At 40.2% G+C, this 18643-nt stretch overlaps 1 protein-coding gene across 1 annotated transcript in view; it reads right to left on the reverse strand.

Annotated features, from left to right (window-relative positions):
- rassf1.L (Ras association domain family member 1 L homeolog) overlaps positions 1–18643 on the reverse strand; it is a 35915-nt gene extending 17272 nt beyond the window's left edge. Inside the window, exons 1-2 of the mRNA XM_018256302.2 lie at positions 17567–18643; positions 7073–7197 (exon numbers count right to left, since the gene is read on the reverse strand). Of these exons, the coding sequence (XP_018111791.1) occupies positions 7073–7197; positions 17567–17888 (447 nt within the window). The 5' untranslated portion in view covers positions 17889–18643. The remainder of the gene's footprint in view (positions 1–7072; positions 7198–17566) is intronic.

Below are 18643 nucleotides of genomic sequence, written 5' to 3' on the forward strand. Positions count from 1 at the left end.
TGAAAATTCGAATATCGAAATTTATCATGTACGGTCTCTTTAAAAATTAGAATTCGACCATTCTTCATCTAAAACCTGCTGAATTGCTGTTTTAGTCTATGGGGGACCTTCTAGAACTCATTTGGAGTCAATGGAGTCAAACTTCAAATCGAATTCGATCAAATGCATTATTTCTTTGATTCGAACGATTCTAATTTGGCCAAATACGTACCTATTTGATCGAAAACGTTTTTCGACCAAAAAAAAACGTCTAATTAATTTCGGTTGGTCTTTTTGAATTCAAATTTCGAAGTATTTTCAATTCGAAATTCGACCCTTGATAAATATGCTCCTAAATGTGTAGCCTTACAGAGCATTTGTCTTTAGATTGGGTCAGGGACCCCTATTTGAAAGCTGGAAAAAGTCAGAAGAAGAATGCGAATCATTCAAAAACTATAAAAAGATTTAAAAAAAAACAAAGGTCAATTGAAAAGTTGCTTATAATTAGCCATTTTATGACATACTAAAAGTTAACTTAAAGGTGAACCACCCCTTAGAGTAAGGATATATGTTATATTCTAAAATTCTGATCAAATATACATCTGTATTTTAGCAAATCCATGGGATTAGCTGCCCCAACAGCTGCCACATAAGCACAGGTAAAACATGGCATCCATGTATAATAAAAACAAATATTTTGCTATCAGCTTGGGGCCCCTTCTGCCCTTCTCGATGTGAGTGTAAAGGTCCCCATAGACGCGACGATTCTTCTATGGTGAACGACCGATTTCAGCGCAGTCCGACCAATCCATCAAATTATCGTGCGGTTAGTGGGATTCGAACGATCGTACATCTTACTAATTTTTCAGCCGACATCTGTCAGAAAATTGATCGGCTAGGTTTAAAAATCTTTGTCGGTCCCAGTGCAATCTATCTATGTTTGCAGGGCCAAGCAGGCAGCTACTCTTCAGTTTTGCTGGCAATATCACCTGAAACGGTCTTTTTAGTACATTTAAACGATTTCAAGATAATCGTGGTCTCACGATAACGATTGGATCTTTTAAAAATCTTTACATCTATGGCCAGCTTAAGCCAGTGCTAGTGGTAGTGTGTATGTGACAATAAGTCAGGAACCAAGTCAGAAAATCACAGCTATAACTGTGCCAGGGCCCTAGTTATGATTGCTGCTTAATATTGTTAGGTTTCTTGTATATTGGAGACTGGGTTGTGGTCGTTGGGGAGGTTTCACCCCAACACATTTTCCACAGGAACACTGGGTCCAAATGTTGAAGTGGAAATACCATTGTAATGGTTTGTTTGTTGAATGAACCCTAGAAGACAGTTTGTAGTCTTTGAAACCCTACAAGCTCTGGTTCTTCACCGAAGCAACAAGTTGGAGCTGACACACTTGTTGTTGGTGTAAATTGGGTTAATAAATAGCTTATACTGTAACAAGCACATGATGAAGGATATTTATATCCGAAACATGTTGTAAAAAATAAAAATACACTGAGATTGTTGTGGTTCTCCAGAGCTTACTTAAGCTGATTTGGAAGTTTTGTGGCTTGACAGGGCTGCTACTCTATTGGAGATATCCTGAAACATATGGGATCACCAAAAATTTAAAATGACTTCTTCCCCCGAAGCCCTTTTGGGTACCCGGAACTTACTGTGGCAATACTGGAAGAGAACATACTTCACTTTGGTGAGCAGAAAGGCAATAAACATTTGGCAGATGAACAGACAAGGATGAGGCAATAATCACAATTGAGGTGCAGGTAAAAGGGTGGAGGGCGCAAACAATTGTAGTCTAGAAAGCAGGCAAAAATCTAAAAAATTAGGAAATAGCAATATTTAAACGTAGGCTTGAGCTGGATCTGAGATAAAAGAAAAAGCAGATTGGTTGTGGAAGGGGGGGAGTGAAGGGGCTTTAAGGCACACTGGCGAGCCATGCATCTGAAGTGATGTCATCACATGCTGCAATTTTTGGCCAGATATTGGTCAGAAGGCCCCATACACAAGCCAATAAGATTCCAACTTAGTCTATCTGCAGCTTTTATCAGCCACCTTAAAAGGGTTGTTCATCTTTAAATTAACTTTAAGTAAAGAGTGATATTCTGAGACATTTTGCAATTGGTTTTTATTATTTGTGGTTTTTGAGTTACTTTAATTTTTATTCAGCAGCTCTCCAGTTTGCAATTTCAGCAATCTGGTTGCTAGGATCCAAATTACCCTAGCAACCATGCATTGATGTGAATAAGAGACTGGAATATGAATAGGAGAGGCCTGAATAGAAAGATGAGTAATAAAAAGTAGCAATAACAATACATTTATAGCCTCACAAAGCATTTGTTTTTTTAGATGAGGTTAGTGACCACCATTTGAAAGCTGGAAAGTGTTGCTTAGAATTGGCCTTTCTATAACATAAAACTTAAAGGTGAACCAACCCTTTAAAGGGAATGTCAACCCAAAAATAAATTTTTGCCTAATAAAAGAAAACATAATTCGAAGCAACTTTGCAATATTCATTCATTACAAACTTTCTATTTCTATAAAGTTATTTGTACATGTATTGCTATTGAAAGCAGTGTTTGTCTGTCCCTTTCTATTCTCTGCCCTGATGGCTCAGACTGTAGATACAATGTAAGACAAGGCAGCTGATTAACAGACCTGTCTTTGCTGGAGAAATAAAGCTGCCCACACATATGGAGATCCGCTCGTTTGGGGACCTCACCTTCTAGTGGGTGATTTCGAGCTGTCGGATCACAACGAGGAGAGAACGGGCAACCAACCAACTGATACGGTCTTTATTCCGATGGGATTTTTAAGCCTGGCCGATTGACATATTATATCTGCTCGTGTATGGGGGCCTTAAGATAAATACTTATAAAGTGCTAGTGCCACGACATATTGCCCATGTGCAGAGACAATTAACTAAAATTGGTTTTGTCAAAGCTGTCTCATATAGGATGTGAATTAAACCCTAACGGGCATTTGAGAAAAAAAGTAGGACATTGAAAATAGAGAAGAGGTGGAGCAGTCCCAAGAAACTGCTGCCTGGTTGTTTTTCTAGGCCCTGGGACCCCACACGGGGAGAAAGTAAGTCACTGGGGACTGTGGTCTCAAATCTACCTTGCTATCTTAACAGGAGAGCTGAACTTCATTATAAAACCACAAATCCACCAGAGCCGTGTAATAAAATAAATAAAATAAAAGACGTACAAATGCGGTAAAATCATCTTAAAATCTCTTAAAGTTAAGTAGATTATAAAAGCAATGTTCAGTACTGAAAAGGGAGACCTATTGGATTTTCAAATTAAACACAGTTTCCCCGAGAGGGATTAATGAAAATATCTTATTTAATGCGTTCATTAATCCCTCTCGGGGAAACTGTGTTTAATTTGATAATCCAATAGGTCTCCCTTTTCAGTACTGAACATTGCTTTTATAACCGACTTAACTTTAAGAGATTTTAACCTGATTTTACCGCATTTGTACCTCTTTTATATATTTTATTACACGGCTCTGGTGGACTTGTGGTTTTATAGGGAAGTTCAGTTCTCCTGTTAAGATAGCAAAGTAGACTTGAGACCACAGTCCCCAGTGACCTACTTTCTCCCCGTGTGGGGTCCCAGGGCCTAGAAAAACAACCAGGCATCAGTTTCTTGGGACTGCTCCACCTCTTCTCTATTTTCAATGTCCTACTTTTTTTCTCAAATGGCGGTTTGGGTTTAATTCACTTCCTATAAGAGCCAGCTTTGACTGTCTTTTACAAAAAAACAATTTCATACACACCTCCCTCCCTTCGGGAAGTGATTTATTTTAATTCACAACCAACCGTTGTCAAATTAGTAATTGTTTTAACAAAGAACTTTAAAAGCACTGACAATTTTTAATAAATGTATATTGGAAAGTTACTCAAAATTATGGTTTATTTTATTAGGCTAATTTATATTTTGGGTTGGACTTGCCCTTTAAGAGCCACCAATGTCAGTGTTCTTACATCAGTGTCTTCAGTGAGTGTAGACAGTCAGATACAGACAGATATGTTATCACCACTAAGTTAAACACATTGACATTAATATACTTATTGACCTAAGTGTTATCATATGATGGATATTCTCAATCACAGGCTGAACGTTGCAATCAGGAGCAGCCAATCAGGAGTTTGCTTTTATTTGTCTAGTGATTACTAGATTTGTAACACTAATTGTTGAGTAATTGCTGTGATGTGCTGGGTACATTGTAATGTGATCACCATTATTATATGTTTAATTGAACCTCCACCCAAACACTGTTTCATTATTTTGAAAGCAAATGTCATTCTAAGCAGTTTAGGACTTACAATGGTAATTATATGTATGTATGTACAGGCATTTGTATGTATATATTTATTTATATAGCCCTACAATGGTACACAGTGTTTTACAAGGTGAGAATGCAGTAGGTATATTAAGTTATACAGTAACAAATATAATAAATCTATGCATAGAGCTTTCAATATACAGTTGGGATGAGGCCCAAGGAGCTTACAGTCTATTAGGATTGGTTTCTAATTAGAATTTCATAAAACAAATGAAATTACGTAAAACTAAGTATATTATATGTTGTATATGTATATTGGAAAGGCGCTTAGTATTGTATTTTCTTACAATATGCAATAGGTTTTGGGTAGTGATCCATTTGAGTTTCCCCTTTGTCTCGTTTAAAAATGGCCATACACCGGCCGATAAAAGCTGCCTACTGACTAATTTGCTAGCTAATTGACCAGTGTATCCAATGGGCTTCCCTGACCAATATCTGACCGAAAATCGCCCACATCGCGATTGGCAGGTTAAAAAATCCAGTTGGATTGAGGACTGCATTGGTTTGTTGATGTGATCCTCGTACAGACCAGTCGTTGAGACCTAGGGCCCATGCTTGGATCAGCCTGATATCACCTACTCAAGATGGGTGACCTCTCCAAACAAACGGATCTGCACATGGCCATCTTAAGCTCAATAAAGATAGATAGACATGGGTTGTTTTCTACACCGGTGTGTATAAACCCCCTCTATGTGTGTGCACTGTAATGTTAGAGTTCTCACAGCACACACACACACAGAGCAGATATTGGTGAAGAATGTATACTTAAAGGGATACTGTCATGGGAAAAAACATTTTTTTTCAAAATGAATCAGTTAATAGTGCTGCTCCAGCAGAATTCTGCACTGAAATCCATTTCTCAAAAGAGCAAACAGATTTTTTTATATTCAATTTTGAATTCTGACATGGGGCTAGACATATTGTCAATTTCCCATCTGCCCCAAGTCATGTGACTTGTGCTCTGATAAACTTCAATCACTCTTTGCTGCTGTACTGCAAGTTGGAGTGATATCACCCCCTCCCTTTCCCCCCCCCCCAGCAGCCTAACAAAAGAACAATGGGAAGGTAACCAGATAACAGCTCCCTAACACAAGATAACAGCTGCCTGGTAGATCTAAGAACAACACTCAATAGTAAAAACCCATGTCCCACTGAGACACATTCAGTTACATTGAGAAGGAAAAACAGCAGCCTGCCAGAAAGCATTTCTCTCCTAAAGTGCAGGCACAAGTCTCATGACCAGGGGCAGCTGGGAAATAAACAAAATGTCTAGCCCCATGTCAGATTTCAAAATTGAATATAAAAAAATCTGTTTGCTCTTTTGAGAAATGGATTTCAGTGCAGAATTCTGCTGGAGCAGCACTATTAACTGATGTGTTTTGAACATGTTTTCCAATGACAGGATCCCTTTAAGCATTTGTCATGCTGAAAACTGGTCTGTTTTTGTGTTGACATGCAGATTCTGCAGAGAAGCCAACAGATCAGCTTTTCTGCTCTGTTGTGTGTGTATATATATATAAAACACACCATTATATGGAAAGAACTCTCCAAAAACTTCAATTTTACAGGGTAATAGGAACAGCACACGCATGTCTTTGAATAATGCAAATATTTGGGTACTAAGATCACTGCAGAGCACTGCCACTCTGTCCCCGGTTTGGGGGCTGTGATTACAATTGTGGAGATCATAAGAGATGGTAAAATGTGAAGGTGGCACGTCAGACAGACCTACATTTTCTGAAGGGGGGTGAATCTGCAGCTTAAATCTGCCCATTTAGGCCATTGCACTTGATTCATGTAAAAGCAAAATTGAGTGTATTTGTACAGAAACAATTGGGCCAAGTGTAACACAATGAAATATTAGTCTGATCTGTATCATAGTAACACAATGTAATGTAAGCCGAGGGGTGTTTCTGAGGTGGCTCCCGCACTCTCTGGCATCAGAAAAGCAGAATTTCCAGTTTAAAAACCAGAATTTCAACTCTTAAAGGTACCAGAGGCGGCTTTTTTCCCCCCTGGTAACCTAGTCAGCGCTGCCGTCTGAGCTGAGCATTTCAACTCACCTCATTTGCCCAGTGCCCCTGTGTAAGTCATTTGTAAGTTCAACTGGGGCAGGGTCCAGGGCCGTATTTACTGTATATATAGGCCTGTGGCTAGGGCAGCAGATTTAAAGGGACCTACCTCACCTCGGGTAGGTATATAAAAATGTACATTTTTTAAAAGAAAAAATAAATTGTCTCTGCAGCCAGACTTACTGTCTAAATCTAGCAGCAGAGCAGGGGGGAGGGGTAACTTGGTCATTAGGGAGCACAAAGTTAGGAAAAACGCACAGACGTGACATCACACACACATCATGCGTAGTTGGGTGACTGGGGGACATTCCTAGGTCTCAAGCCCGGACTGGCAATCTGTGGCTTCTGGCAAATGCCAGAAGGGCTGCTATAAGATGCCATAGAAAGTGACTATTAAGTGGGCTGGTGGGGGCTATTTGGGCCTCTGTGTTCTTGGAATGCCAGGGCCTATTTTGAATCCCAGTCCAATGGGTCTGGTTCCTAGGGTGGCACACTGGCACTGGACTGAAATACAACACTGGCAGGGACTGGTGTGAATGCTGTATAATCTCTATAAAACACTGTGGAATATAGCAGTGCTTACTAAATAAAGGATAATAATATGAATAATATGCCTCAGAAGGCAATAATGTTCAAAATGTGTTTAAAAGACTCACCACATTCGATTCTTTCTCCCATGAGGTATCTTCAGAGGGGTCACTCTCAGTCTCTATATCAGTCTCTCTGCTGCAGTCTAATCGTATGAGAGCTCGGCATCGATAGTGACAGCTGAAACTGCAGTCTAAGAGAAGGTGCAAGAGAGATTTAGAGACTGTATAAAGTCATAGACAGAGGCATCTTAAACAGGACAAGGAATTTAATAGGATAGAGATTTTATTTGAAGCAGCATATATTTTATTTAATTAAACACTTCTCTGGTTCTTTAATGATCTAAAACCATAAAGTAAAACTCAGTGTATGGATTTCCCTAGGAGTTTGACAGATGTATTGCATGCATTTAGCATACTGTCCACTGGGTGGTGCTATAGGGCAATAGGCTATTTTAATGAACAATTATGTTTCGTAATATGGTACTGTTATGGGACCCGTTACCTGGAAACCCATTATTCAGAAAGCTCAGAACTACGTAAAGGCAGTCTCCCATTTTATCCATATAATCCAAAAAATATATAGTTCCTTTTTCTCTGTAATAATGAAACAGTAGCTTGTACTTGATCCCAAGTAAGATATAATTAATCCTTATTGGAAGCAAAACCTATTGGGTTTATTTAATGTTTACATGATTTTCTAGTAGACTTAAGGTATGAAGATATAAATTATCGAAAGATCCATTATCCGGAAAACCCCAGGTCCCGAGTATTCTGGATAATAGGTCTCATTTACTGCACTGAAACCAAACACATCTGCAAGATGGGTCCAAATGCTTTATGAGCTAGCTCTGTATTTTGACTGCATTAACCCTCCTTCTGACTTTCACCCCCTACAGTAAGTATAGGCCCCAAATTAGAAGCATGTTGCATGTAAAGTAAATAACCCGAGCAATCCAGACATACAGAAATTCCTCTATAATCAGGTCAACATGTCAGTCTTAAACGCCTTGTATATGGCATATAAAAACTCAACACACAAAGTTCCAGCTTTATATATTTAACCCAATAGTGATGAGTGGGCTGAGAAAAATTCAACCCACACCCGACCCTAAACTGCCCCTCCACCACCCACACCCGCTCCTAACCAGACACGCCTCCAAATTTATAGACTTGCGCCTGCCACGCAATGAGGTCACAGAAGGAGCGGGGCCATGCAGGCTGAATCTATAAAACCTGGAGGAGGAAGCCAGCACAGGTTGTGGGCGGGGAGAGCGGAAGGAAGAGCTTAAACTGAACCTGCCCATGACCTGACAATTGTATGCGGAAGTTGAACCCGCGGGTATCGGGTCAGCCCACACATCACTATAACCCAATACCAGTTTTCTATGGTTTTTGATTTATTAGCCTTTCTGTTCCAACCTGGTGATTGGGATTCACTGATCCCAGCAACCAAAATTAGGTCTAAATTTTATTGTAATTCTTATTGGTATTGCTTATCTTCCTATTTAAGCCCTTTTCCGGTATAATATCCCTGCTGCTTAATAGTTACTAGGGAAGTTAAATGTAAAACCATAAAAAGTTAAGACTGATTGCATATTATCTTACAATACTACTGTCTATACCATGCTAAAGTTCATTATACCCCTTTAACGGAGCCACCAAACTCATTAAAAAAACAGGTCTTTTTCCCCATCTGATTTATAGAACCAACTGACTGACCCAAGATGCATGAGTGAGGCCAGGGGCATAACTACAGAGGATGCAGACCCTGCGGCTGCAGGGGGCTCACGAGGTATAGGGGCCCACAAAGCTCGAATTAGTTAGCAATTTCAACATATATTGGTACAAAGGTCAACCTCTGGATATATTGGAGGGTGGGGCCTAAAATGAATTTGCTGAGGGGCCACTGAATGAGGCCTTTGTTTGATAGAAAAGTAGCGGAAAAACCTAAAGTCTAAAAATAAAAGCATCAGCAGACAAAAGCAAAGCTTCTGAGTTGCTATTCTTTTATCACACTTAGGGGTTATTTACTAAAATCCAAATTTATCTCATAATATTAATAAAAAAAAAGCTTTACCAAACTCCCATGCCAGATTTTAACTTTATTTTTAAAAAAACTTGATCTAATCAGATCATGAAAGTTTTTTCCGAAAACCCCGAAAAAATCGGATTTTTAGACTAAACCCAGCGCAGACCACAATAACTTCTAATTGGGATAGATGCCTCTCCCATTAGATCCGCTTGTTTGGCAAAGTCGCCAAACGAGTGGATCTTAACCCGATTTGCCCACTTATGGCTAGGCAATATCGGATGATCGGGGCCGAACGTTCGGATTACAATACTACGAATGGGCTCTGACAGGTCGCAGGACCACATTAACTAGCCGATGTGGTCCTGGATCGTACGAAAAATCAAACTTGACCGATCGATATCTGCCCGATTTTTGGCCTGATATCAATCGGGAGGACCCGTCAGGAGCACCCACACATGGGCAGATAAGCTGCCGAATCTGTCTAAAGGACCGTTATCGGCAGCTTTAATCTGCCCGTGTATGGCCACCTTTATACAGGACCTCGAAAGGTCTGAGAAGTCGGATTTTCGGATTCTGGCTTTTTTTTAAAAAATGTTTTTTTTCTTCTAATATTCGAGGTTTTTTTTAATTTAATTTAATTTAATTTTTTTTGTAATTTTTGGAGATTTAACAACTCGGCCTGCTGTATGTGAGGGGTTATGAAGGCTGTGAAGGTTATATCACTGCACTACTATGGGCTATGATTAGATGTGCGTTTATAATGATTTGCTGGGACGGGACAGAATACACCTTGATACTTTATCTCCCCCCCTGCCACTAACTAGGGGCAGTGCAGATCACACAGTTTGATTAGCACCTATTGTGTATTTCTCTACCAACCTTGGGTCCCCAGATGTTGTTGATCTACAATTACCACCATGCTAAAACCCTTGATTATATGATAAAGAATTCTGGGAGCTGTAGTCCAGCAGCATCTGGGGACCCAATGTTAAAGGGGCGGTTCATATTTAAGTTAATTTTTAGTATGTTATAGAATGGCTAATGATAATCAACTTTCAGTTGGTCTTGATTATTTATTCATATACATATTTTTTAATGATTTGGCTTTTTCTTCTGACTCTTTCCAGCTTTCAAATGTGGGGTCACTGGCCCATCTAACAACAAATGCTCTGTAAGGCTACACATTTATTGTTATTGCTACTTTTTATTACTCCTCTTTCTATTCAGGACCTCTCCGATTCACATTCCAGTCTCTTAATTCAAATCAGTGCATGGTTGCTAGGGTAATTCAGACCCTAGTAACCAGATTGCTGAAATAGCAATCTGAATACCACTCTCTACATAATATTAGAAGTTAACTCAAAGGTGAACAATTCCTTTAAAGGAATTGTTCAGTATCAAAATAAAAACTGGGTAAATAAATAGACTATGCAACACAAAAAATGTTTCTAATTTAGTTATTTAGCCAACAATTTAATATATAAAGGCTGGAGTGACTGGATGTCTGACATAATAACCAGAACACTACTTCCTGCTTTACATCTCTCTTGGTTTCCACTGATTGGTTACCAGAAACTTTTTTTATTTTGCGCATACTATCTATTTACCCAGTTTTTATTTTTATACTGAACAGGCTCTAAAGGGACATTGCAGGGTATACATAAAAAATGTTTCTCATATAGTTAATTAGCCAAAAATGTAATGTATAAAGGCTGGAATGACGATGTGTAACATAATAGCCAGAACACTACTTCCTGCTTTGCAGCTCTCTAACTCTGAGTTAGTCAGTGACTATAAGGGGGGGCCACATGGGACATAACTGTTCAGTGAGTTTGCAATTGAGCCTCAGCATTCAGCTCAGATTCAAAAGCAACAGTTATGACACATGTGCCCCCCCCCAAATCACTGATTGGTTACTGCCTGGTAACCAATCAGTGGAAACCAAGAGAGATACAAAGCAGGAAGTAGCGTTCTGGTTATTATGTTACACATCCAGTCTTTATAGATTACATTTTGGGCTAACTCTATTTTTTTTTATTTTGCACAGCCTATCTATCTATTTAGTTTTTATTTTTACACTGAACAATTCCTGTAACTTCTAAGGAAGTGTACATACCATGTAAATGTATATCCTTACTAATAAATGACATTTTTACATTTAGTGGTAGTTAAAGCCCAGTGGTTTTGCAGATTAAGAGCAGGTGGGGAGCATGGCTGTAGGGTACATTTTATTGGCCAATATATATTTCAACACTAACAAGATCACAGAAGAAATCATTTGAATTGTCTCATTAAAATGATCTTTTAGCCAAGAAAGAGCTGAAATATAGTTCCCACTACCTGCAATAAATCTAGATTATCAGCTTTGCTGGCTTTGTTAGTTATACTATTGTATTAGTTTATGGAACACCAAGCCAGTTCATGGTACACACTAACTTGAGTGGGAGTGTAGTGCAGGTTGCTCTATTGCAGAGGTTTTGGGGTTAAAGGCCTTTTTCTGTTGGCCAGTATTTGGCAGCACATTCACCTTCTACGGTTCCAGCAATTTCTAAGCTCATATATAAGCATTCAACCCCATATTCCATCCAAACTGTCCCTTAGGATGGGTCTAGGGGTCTGGGTCCCATAGAATTACCACGGTTCCAATCGCCAGTAAAGGGTACTGAATGTCCACAGCAAGAACGGTGCTGGTTTAATTTACTCAGTAGCTATTACAGCTATAGCATGTAAAAAAAACATCCCTATATTATTATTATATACCAGGTCAATTGTCTTTGCAGCATGATTTTTTTTTTTAAATGAAGAATAAGGTGGAGGAATGTACAAATATTGGAGTCGTATACTAAGTGGTAGGGCACCCTAGGTGCAACTCTTAATGCTTCAAAATATAGTGCAAAGACTTTTCCCATGAATGCAGAGCTCACTGTGTTTAGCAGTATGAAGGGCATGCTGGAGTCAGTATGAGCAGGGATGACCTGGCTAGACTCCCTGTGGGCCCCTTTCCTAGTGGGCCCTGTAGCCAAGAGTCCACCAACTCAACCCGGCAGCCTCAATCTCTTATATACCCGCCCCACCCTGGTCCTAAGTAGTAGAAATAATGTGTCCTTCAACCACCTTTTATAAACGTGTGAGTTGGGTGCAAAGCAGTCCGGGAACCCTAGCCAGGGGTTACATAGGCATGTAAGAAAAAATACTGCTGCAGCACCTCTTTGTTGCAAACTTGAGAAAGGGCGAGACTAAGCCCGAAATGATGCCTGATTGTCTGACATAATAAATTCTCAACCTTTCACTTTTTGCAACAAAGAGGTGCTGCAGTGGTATTTTTTCTCCAACCCTGACCCTAGGTGATATAAGACATGGGCAGGTCGGGCACTGCTATATAAGATATTGCAAATTGCTGGTTTCGCCCGGGTCTGATTTGGAAGAGGGTGTGCGGTTGGCAATAGTCCTAATGGGCCCCAAGTATCCAGTCTGATGCTGGGTATGTGTGTGTCTTCTTGGATGCCCATATCTTGCAATCTAGGTGCTAAATGAAACAGGACAAGTTCAGACCTACTTTGTGCCCACAGTGCTTTGCTTTGCACCTTGTGTTCAATTCAGAGCCCAGAGGGAAGTACAATTGCTCTAGAACCTGCAACAGAGAATTTAATACATGAGCCATTCTGCATTTGCATAACTGCCAAATCCGACAGTTTTTCCTGCACTTATCTCCTTTGTGTGTGTACAGGTATGGGATCCATTATCGGAAAACCCATTATCCAGAGTGTTCCGAATGACAGAAAGGCCATCTCCCATAGACTCCATTTTATCCAAATAATCCAAAAGTTTTAGAGCGATTTCCTTGAATAGCTTGTACTTGATCCAAACTAATATATAATTAATCCTTATTGGAAGCAAAACTAGCCTACTGGGTTTATTTAATGTTTACTTGATTTTCTAATAGACTTAAGGTACGAAGATCCAAATTTCAGAAAGATCCGTTATCCAGAAAACCCCAGGTCCTGAGCATTCTGGATAACAGGTCCCATACCTGTACTACTAATACACTGGTCAGTGCCAGAGGGCACAGAAAGGGTCAGCTTTGACCATTTCGGCACAAGGAGTTGACTTGTATATCTTCTCACTAAGAAGAATCATTTCTAATAACATATTTGGGCATTTTCTATTTTTGGTGTTACTGGCTCTTTTAGGAACATGTTATATAGGGGAAACCAAAACATATCAATTCAGACCTTAGCAACCGTCACCCACGCATCCCCTCGTATTGACCACGAGATGTAATTGATTCCAGGCACATGTGAGTCGATTTACACTGGAACAGCAGCTGCTCTGCAACTTCACAATGTCCTGTCCCATTTTGGTGGATGTAAAAAAAACGAAAAGTGAACTATACATAACATTTTGCATAATGAAAGAGAATGTATTTCTTAGCAGCTTTCCAGTATACCTCAATTAAACATTAGCGATTATTTATAATTCTGTAATTGCTATCGACAGCATTATCTATCTGTACCTTATAATTCACTGCACTGCTGGTCTTGACTTCCTGTACCATGAATCAATGTAGCAAGAATCAGCTTTCCTCCATTGCCCACAATGCCCTACAGATTCAGTAATTCTTCTTTTTCATAGATCTGTTCTTTACAGAACAGGACATTGCTGCGACTGGAGTATTGGTTGGAGGAGACTTCTGCTACGTTGTTGTAATGGCGCATGTAGTCAGAACCAGCAATTACACTTACAAAATAACTTCTTGAGGATTTGGGTGGAATTCCCCATTTAGCAGCAATGACTGTGCTCCATTCATAAATGTAACCCTTTCCTTGATGTTCAGATCATATTTTCAGCCCACAAAGTTTCAGTGATGAAGTTTTTGCTGTAAACATGTCCTCATTTTAGGGTTTCAATGAAAACCAGATTTATTAGGGGGAGATCCGAGATCCATATGGTGTGGCCCTAGCCTCACACAGTGCTTTACAGTGATCATCAATCAGCTCAGTCCCTGCCCCACGACACACTGGAGACAATTTTGTAACCTGCCTGTATGTTTTGGAGGAAAGGAGGAAACAATGGAGCAGAAAACAGCAGATTAACAGACCTGCAAAGCCAGGCTGACTTCTGCTACATTGTTTCAAAAGGCTGAACTAGCAGTGCAGAAAGGGACAGACACATACTGCTTTCAATTGCAATAAGTTATAAAAAAAAAGTTATAAAAATTTGCTTCCATTAGGCAAAATGTTACATTCCCTTTGAGGGATTTGGTGGGAGAGCCAACGTGTGCCTCTCTTTAACATTAAGTTGTTTATGTTGAACTTTTATTCTCACAGCTGTGCGAGTCTCCACACTTGCAGTACACTGCAGAATAGATACTGTACATGTGTCTGTGTTATTTCCCATCTGGCGGGACAGAACCATTTTTCCTACACACAGGTCATGCTTGGCTGCCTTAGACAGCTTTATGGACTGTAATTGTTGCAACTCTCTATGAAATAAGTGAAATCAACAATTCTATAGGGAAGCGCAAGAAATAAACCCAGGGTCCGACTGGGGGACCTGGGAATCCTGTCCAGGGCCGCTGTCCAGGACCCCCTACTGTGATGCCGTGCATTTGCAAAAAGAGCCACACCGCACACATGCGCAAAAGGAGCCACGTGCATGTGCAAAGTTTTTTATTTTTTTTTAGGGCCAGGAGATTGGGAGAGGCAATTCCTTCAATGAAGTAAATTAAAGTGCCGGTATTATTACTTCATTTCCTTTAAAAGTGTGAGTGCAAATCTTTTCCATACAATCATGTGTAGGTGTAAGGTGATCTAAATACCAATACCGTGGCTGAATCACCTACTCACCAGTTGCATGTATAGCTAGGCCAAACATCAATCTCTCATCAGGGACCTTCTGTGTATCCTATGTGGATATCCACTGAAAACAAAGGGCGCCAAAATAGTGTAATAAATAGAAACCCAAATGGGATAGAATCTCGGTTTGTGAGCAGGCCCGGACTGGCAATCTGTGGGGTCTGGCAAATGCCAGAGGGGCTGCTGTAAGATGCCATAGAAAGTCACTATTTAGTGGGCTGGTGGGGGAGAGTTCGGGCCTTTGTGCGGCCTGTCGGGGCCTCTGGGTACCTGAAATGCCAGGGCCTATTTTGATTCTCGATCCAGACCTGTTTGTGAGTATCCCATTAGGGTTCCTAAATATTCCTTATTAAAATGCTATTACACTATTCGTTAGGCTTTTATTGCATAGTGAATCTTAATTGCCCATTGTGAACCTTTAACAGCTGCTTTGGAGTTTGGTTAAATATTTTGTCGCAAAAAATGGTTTGCAATTGCAAAATTTTATTACATACACTGCAAACGTTCGCACAAGCAGTTTGGTCGCAAACTTTGCGAGGAAGCCTTAATCAATCAAAAATGGCGCTAACATGGTCGTTAACCTGCGCAAGCATCTTTGAGAATGTTTTTTGCAATAACAAAGCATATTACATTCCCCATTAATGGGGTTATTTACTAAAATCCGGATTTATCTCGTAATTAGAATTAAAAAAAGTCCGACCAAACTTCCATGCCGGAATTTGCCTTATTTATTAATAATATAACTCAAATAAATCTGATTGGGAAAAAAAACTTAAAAATCAAGTGAAAATCCGAATCGTATGATTTGTTCGGACCTTTTCCGTTGAATCGCTTGCTTTTTTGGGGTTTTTGTCAGAAAACCCTAAATTGATTGAATTATCAAGCTAAACCCAGCGCAAACCACAATATCTTTAAATTAGGATAGGGACATCTCCCATTGACTTATACATGACCCCGGCAGGTCTGAGATGGCATATTTTCATATTCAGGCTTTTTGAAGCATCAGGGTATAATAAATCTCAAAAAATGTGACTTTTTTTCCATGAACAATTTGAGTTTTTACTCGAAAAGCCCAACCAGATAAATTTGAGTTTAGGTAGATCTAAGAACAACACTCAATAGTAAAAACCCATGTCCCACTGAGACACATTCAGTTACATTGAGAAGGAAAAACAACAGCCTGCCAGAAAGCATTTCTCTCCTAAAGTGCAGGTACAAGTCACATGACCAGGGGCAGCTGAGAAATTGACCATATGTCTAGCCCCATGTCAGATTTCAAAATTGAATATAAAAAAATCTGTTTGCTCTTTTGAGAAATGAATTTCAGTGCAGAATTCTGCTGGAGCAGCACTATTAACTGATTTATTTTGAAATTTTTTTTTCCCCCCATGACAGTATCCCTTTAAGCTAAAAGTCAGAACCTATAGCTATAACCTGCTTGATATGTTTAAGGATGTAACAAATTCAACATCAATCATTTTGGAATTTAGTTAAATACTTATTGTTTCATATTCCTATAACCTATAGTTACTGATTACTGGCAATTGGTGCAATTCATCCAAGAGGCTCTGTACCCAAAGAGATGGAGACAACTTTAGTATTAAATGTTATAGGAGTAATATTTTCTTCATTTTGCAATTGTCTCCATCTCTATCTACACAGAGCTGTGTTTATTATTATTTCCACCACTTACTGACACCAGAAATTAAACTTTTTTTTACATCTACTATAAAATTGACTTTGCATGCTTCTTATAATTTTGCCATAAAGTATTTACCCAATGCTTTTACATTGCCTATCTGACTCCCTGTGATCGCCTATGAGGGGGCTGCCATATTTGTGCAGCAGGCTGAGATGGGACAGTCAGGTTGGCAAAACAGTCAGGTTTAAGGTGGCCATACACGGGCAGATAAAGCTGCCGATATCGGTCGTTTAGAACAATTTGACAGCTTATGTGCCCGTGTATGGGGGCTTCCGACTGGTCTTTCCGATCGATATCTGGACACAATATCGATCAGGAAGGTTTGATTTTTCTCCTGACAGACCCATAGGAGCCCATTGTGCTCGTCGCAATCCGATCGTTCGGCCATAGGATTACCCCCGATATAGCAGATCCACTTGTTTGGCGATGTCGCCAAATGAGCGGATCTTATAGAATAAGGCGACCTTTAGGAACTTCATCTAACAATAACTTACAAAAACAAACCTCTCAGCAAAAAACATGACCTATAGGTAACATGTAATGTACATTTATATTTTAAAAAGTAGTTTTTTAGCATCAGTATCAATTTAATGAAAGTGGTAGCATGCAGCAGAACACATTGTAAGGGTAACACCACACAGGGAGGTTGCCCGTGTTTTGACTCTTTGCAACCCACCATATAAAGTGAAAGAGAATCACTATAATAGTGACAGACCTGTAATCCTTGAGATGCTGCGGATCTCCCCGTGTGCCATTAGCCTAACAGTGACCACAGCACAGAATGCCAGTGGGCAGGTACCGACACAGCAGGGCTTTTGTGGCACAGAAGCTCATATCCATATAGGCAAAAAGTGACATTTTTATATATAATATCCACATTTTTACTGGTTCAAATAACATGGGGCTATGACAGAATGTAGATAGGATATGGTAACTAAGGGTTATCATTTGCTTTAGCCCCTGATACTCACACACACAGCGAAGGCTTTTCCTGTAGATGCCCCATATGAAGTCCCCACAGAGGTCACACCAAGTGTTCTGAGTGTTGGATGTGGCCTGGAAATAGTGTCCCTCTCCTGCTTTCCCAGGCGGCTGTGTGTCACCTTGACCACCGAGTATTCTCCTTCTCAGGCTCCTCTGTAGAATGGGGGGTGTCCTGCTTGGAGGGATCCTGACAGCGTTGGTGCGCTCCAGGCGGTGCCCCCCACGGGAGTTTTGCGTCAGATCAATGCCATCACACGGCTTCAGATCCTTCAGCTCAATTATCTCATAGCCGGCCCCATCTTCCCACATCTCACAGGATTCCAGTCAGCAGGGGAGTCAAATAACTTCTCCTTGTCTTTCTCTGGCATGAGACAACTGCTCTCTTATGTTAAAGTCTCAGGCTTCCGCCCTCCCCGTGTCTTTGACTTTTTGTATTTCTGTAGCACCCCGCTCTGTTCATGACTTAAGATTGCAGGGTTTAAACAACAAAAAAAAAAGCAGCAACAGGAAATTTACAAAAGCGTGCAACTAGTATGTGGTGTCCTCATTTCATCTCAGAGCTTGTGCCATGGTGCTCAGGATGGAGTTAGTTCTTGCTGGAGGAGGGTCCCACTGACAGCAGGAATTCAGAGAGGGGCCACCGACCCATATCCACTGCCCCTTAGTGACTGTGCCTGCAGCTCCCAGGATGCTTATCAGCTCACTGCAAAGAATGCACAAAACAATGCAGGGCAGCAGCCTCCTCCTGGCAGGGAACTAATTCATAGTCCTGGCAAAATATAGAGTTGCACCTCTGAAATAAGCCCCCAAGTTTCCTGCAGAATCAAGACAAAGAAATCCAGATCTCTGGAAGAAAAGCAGCCTTACAGGACACGTCAGAAGGCAAAAAAAAAAAAAAAACAACAAAAATGTAGAGTCACTAAAATAATTAGGAGATGGTTTGAGGGAGGGAAGAAGTGCAGCCAAAAGGCGCAGCGGTAATTCGGCAGAAGTCAGAGGGGCATCTGAGCTGGGAGAAGCCAGTCACAAACAAGAGAGAGAGAAAGATAGAAACGAGAGAGAGA

Source organism: Xenopus laevis, chromosome 4L (assembly GCF_017654675.1).
Source record: "Xenopus laevis strain J_2021 chromosome 4L, Xenopus_laevis_v10.1, whole genome shotgun sequence".
In the NCBI taxonomy this organism is placed as follows: Eukaryota; Metazoa; Chordata; class Amphibia; order Anura; family Pipidae; genus Xenopus; species Xenopus laevis.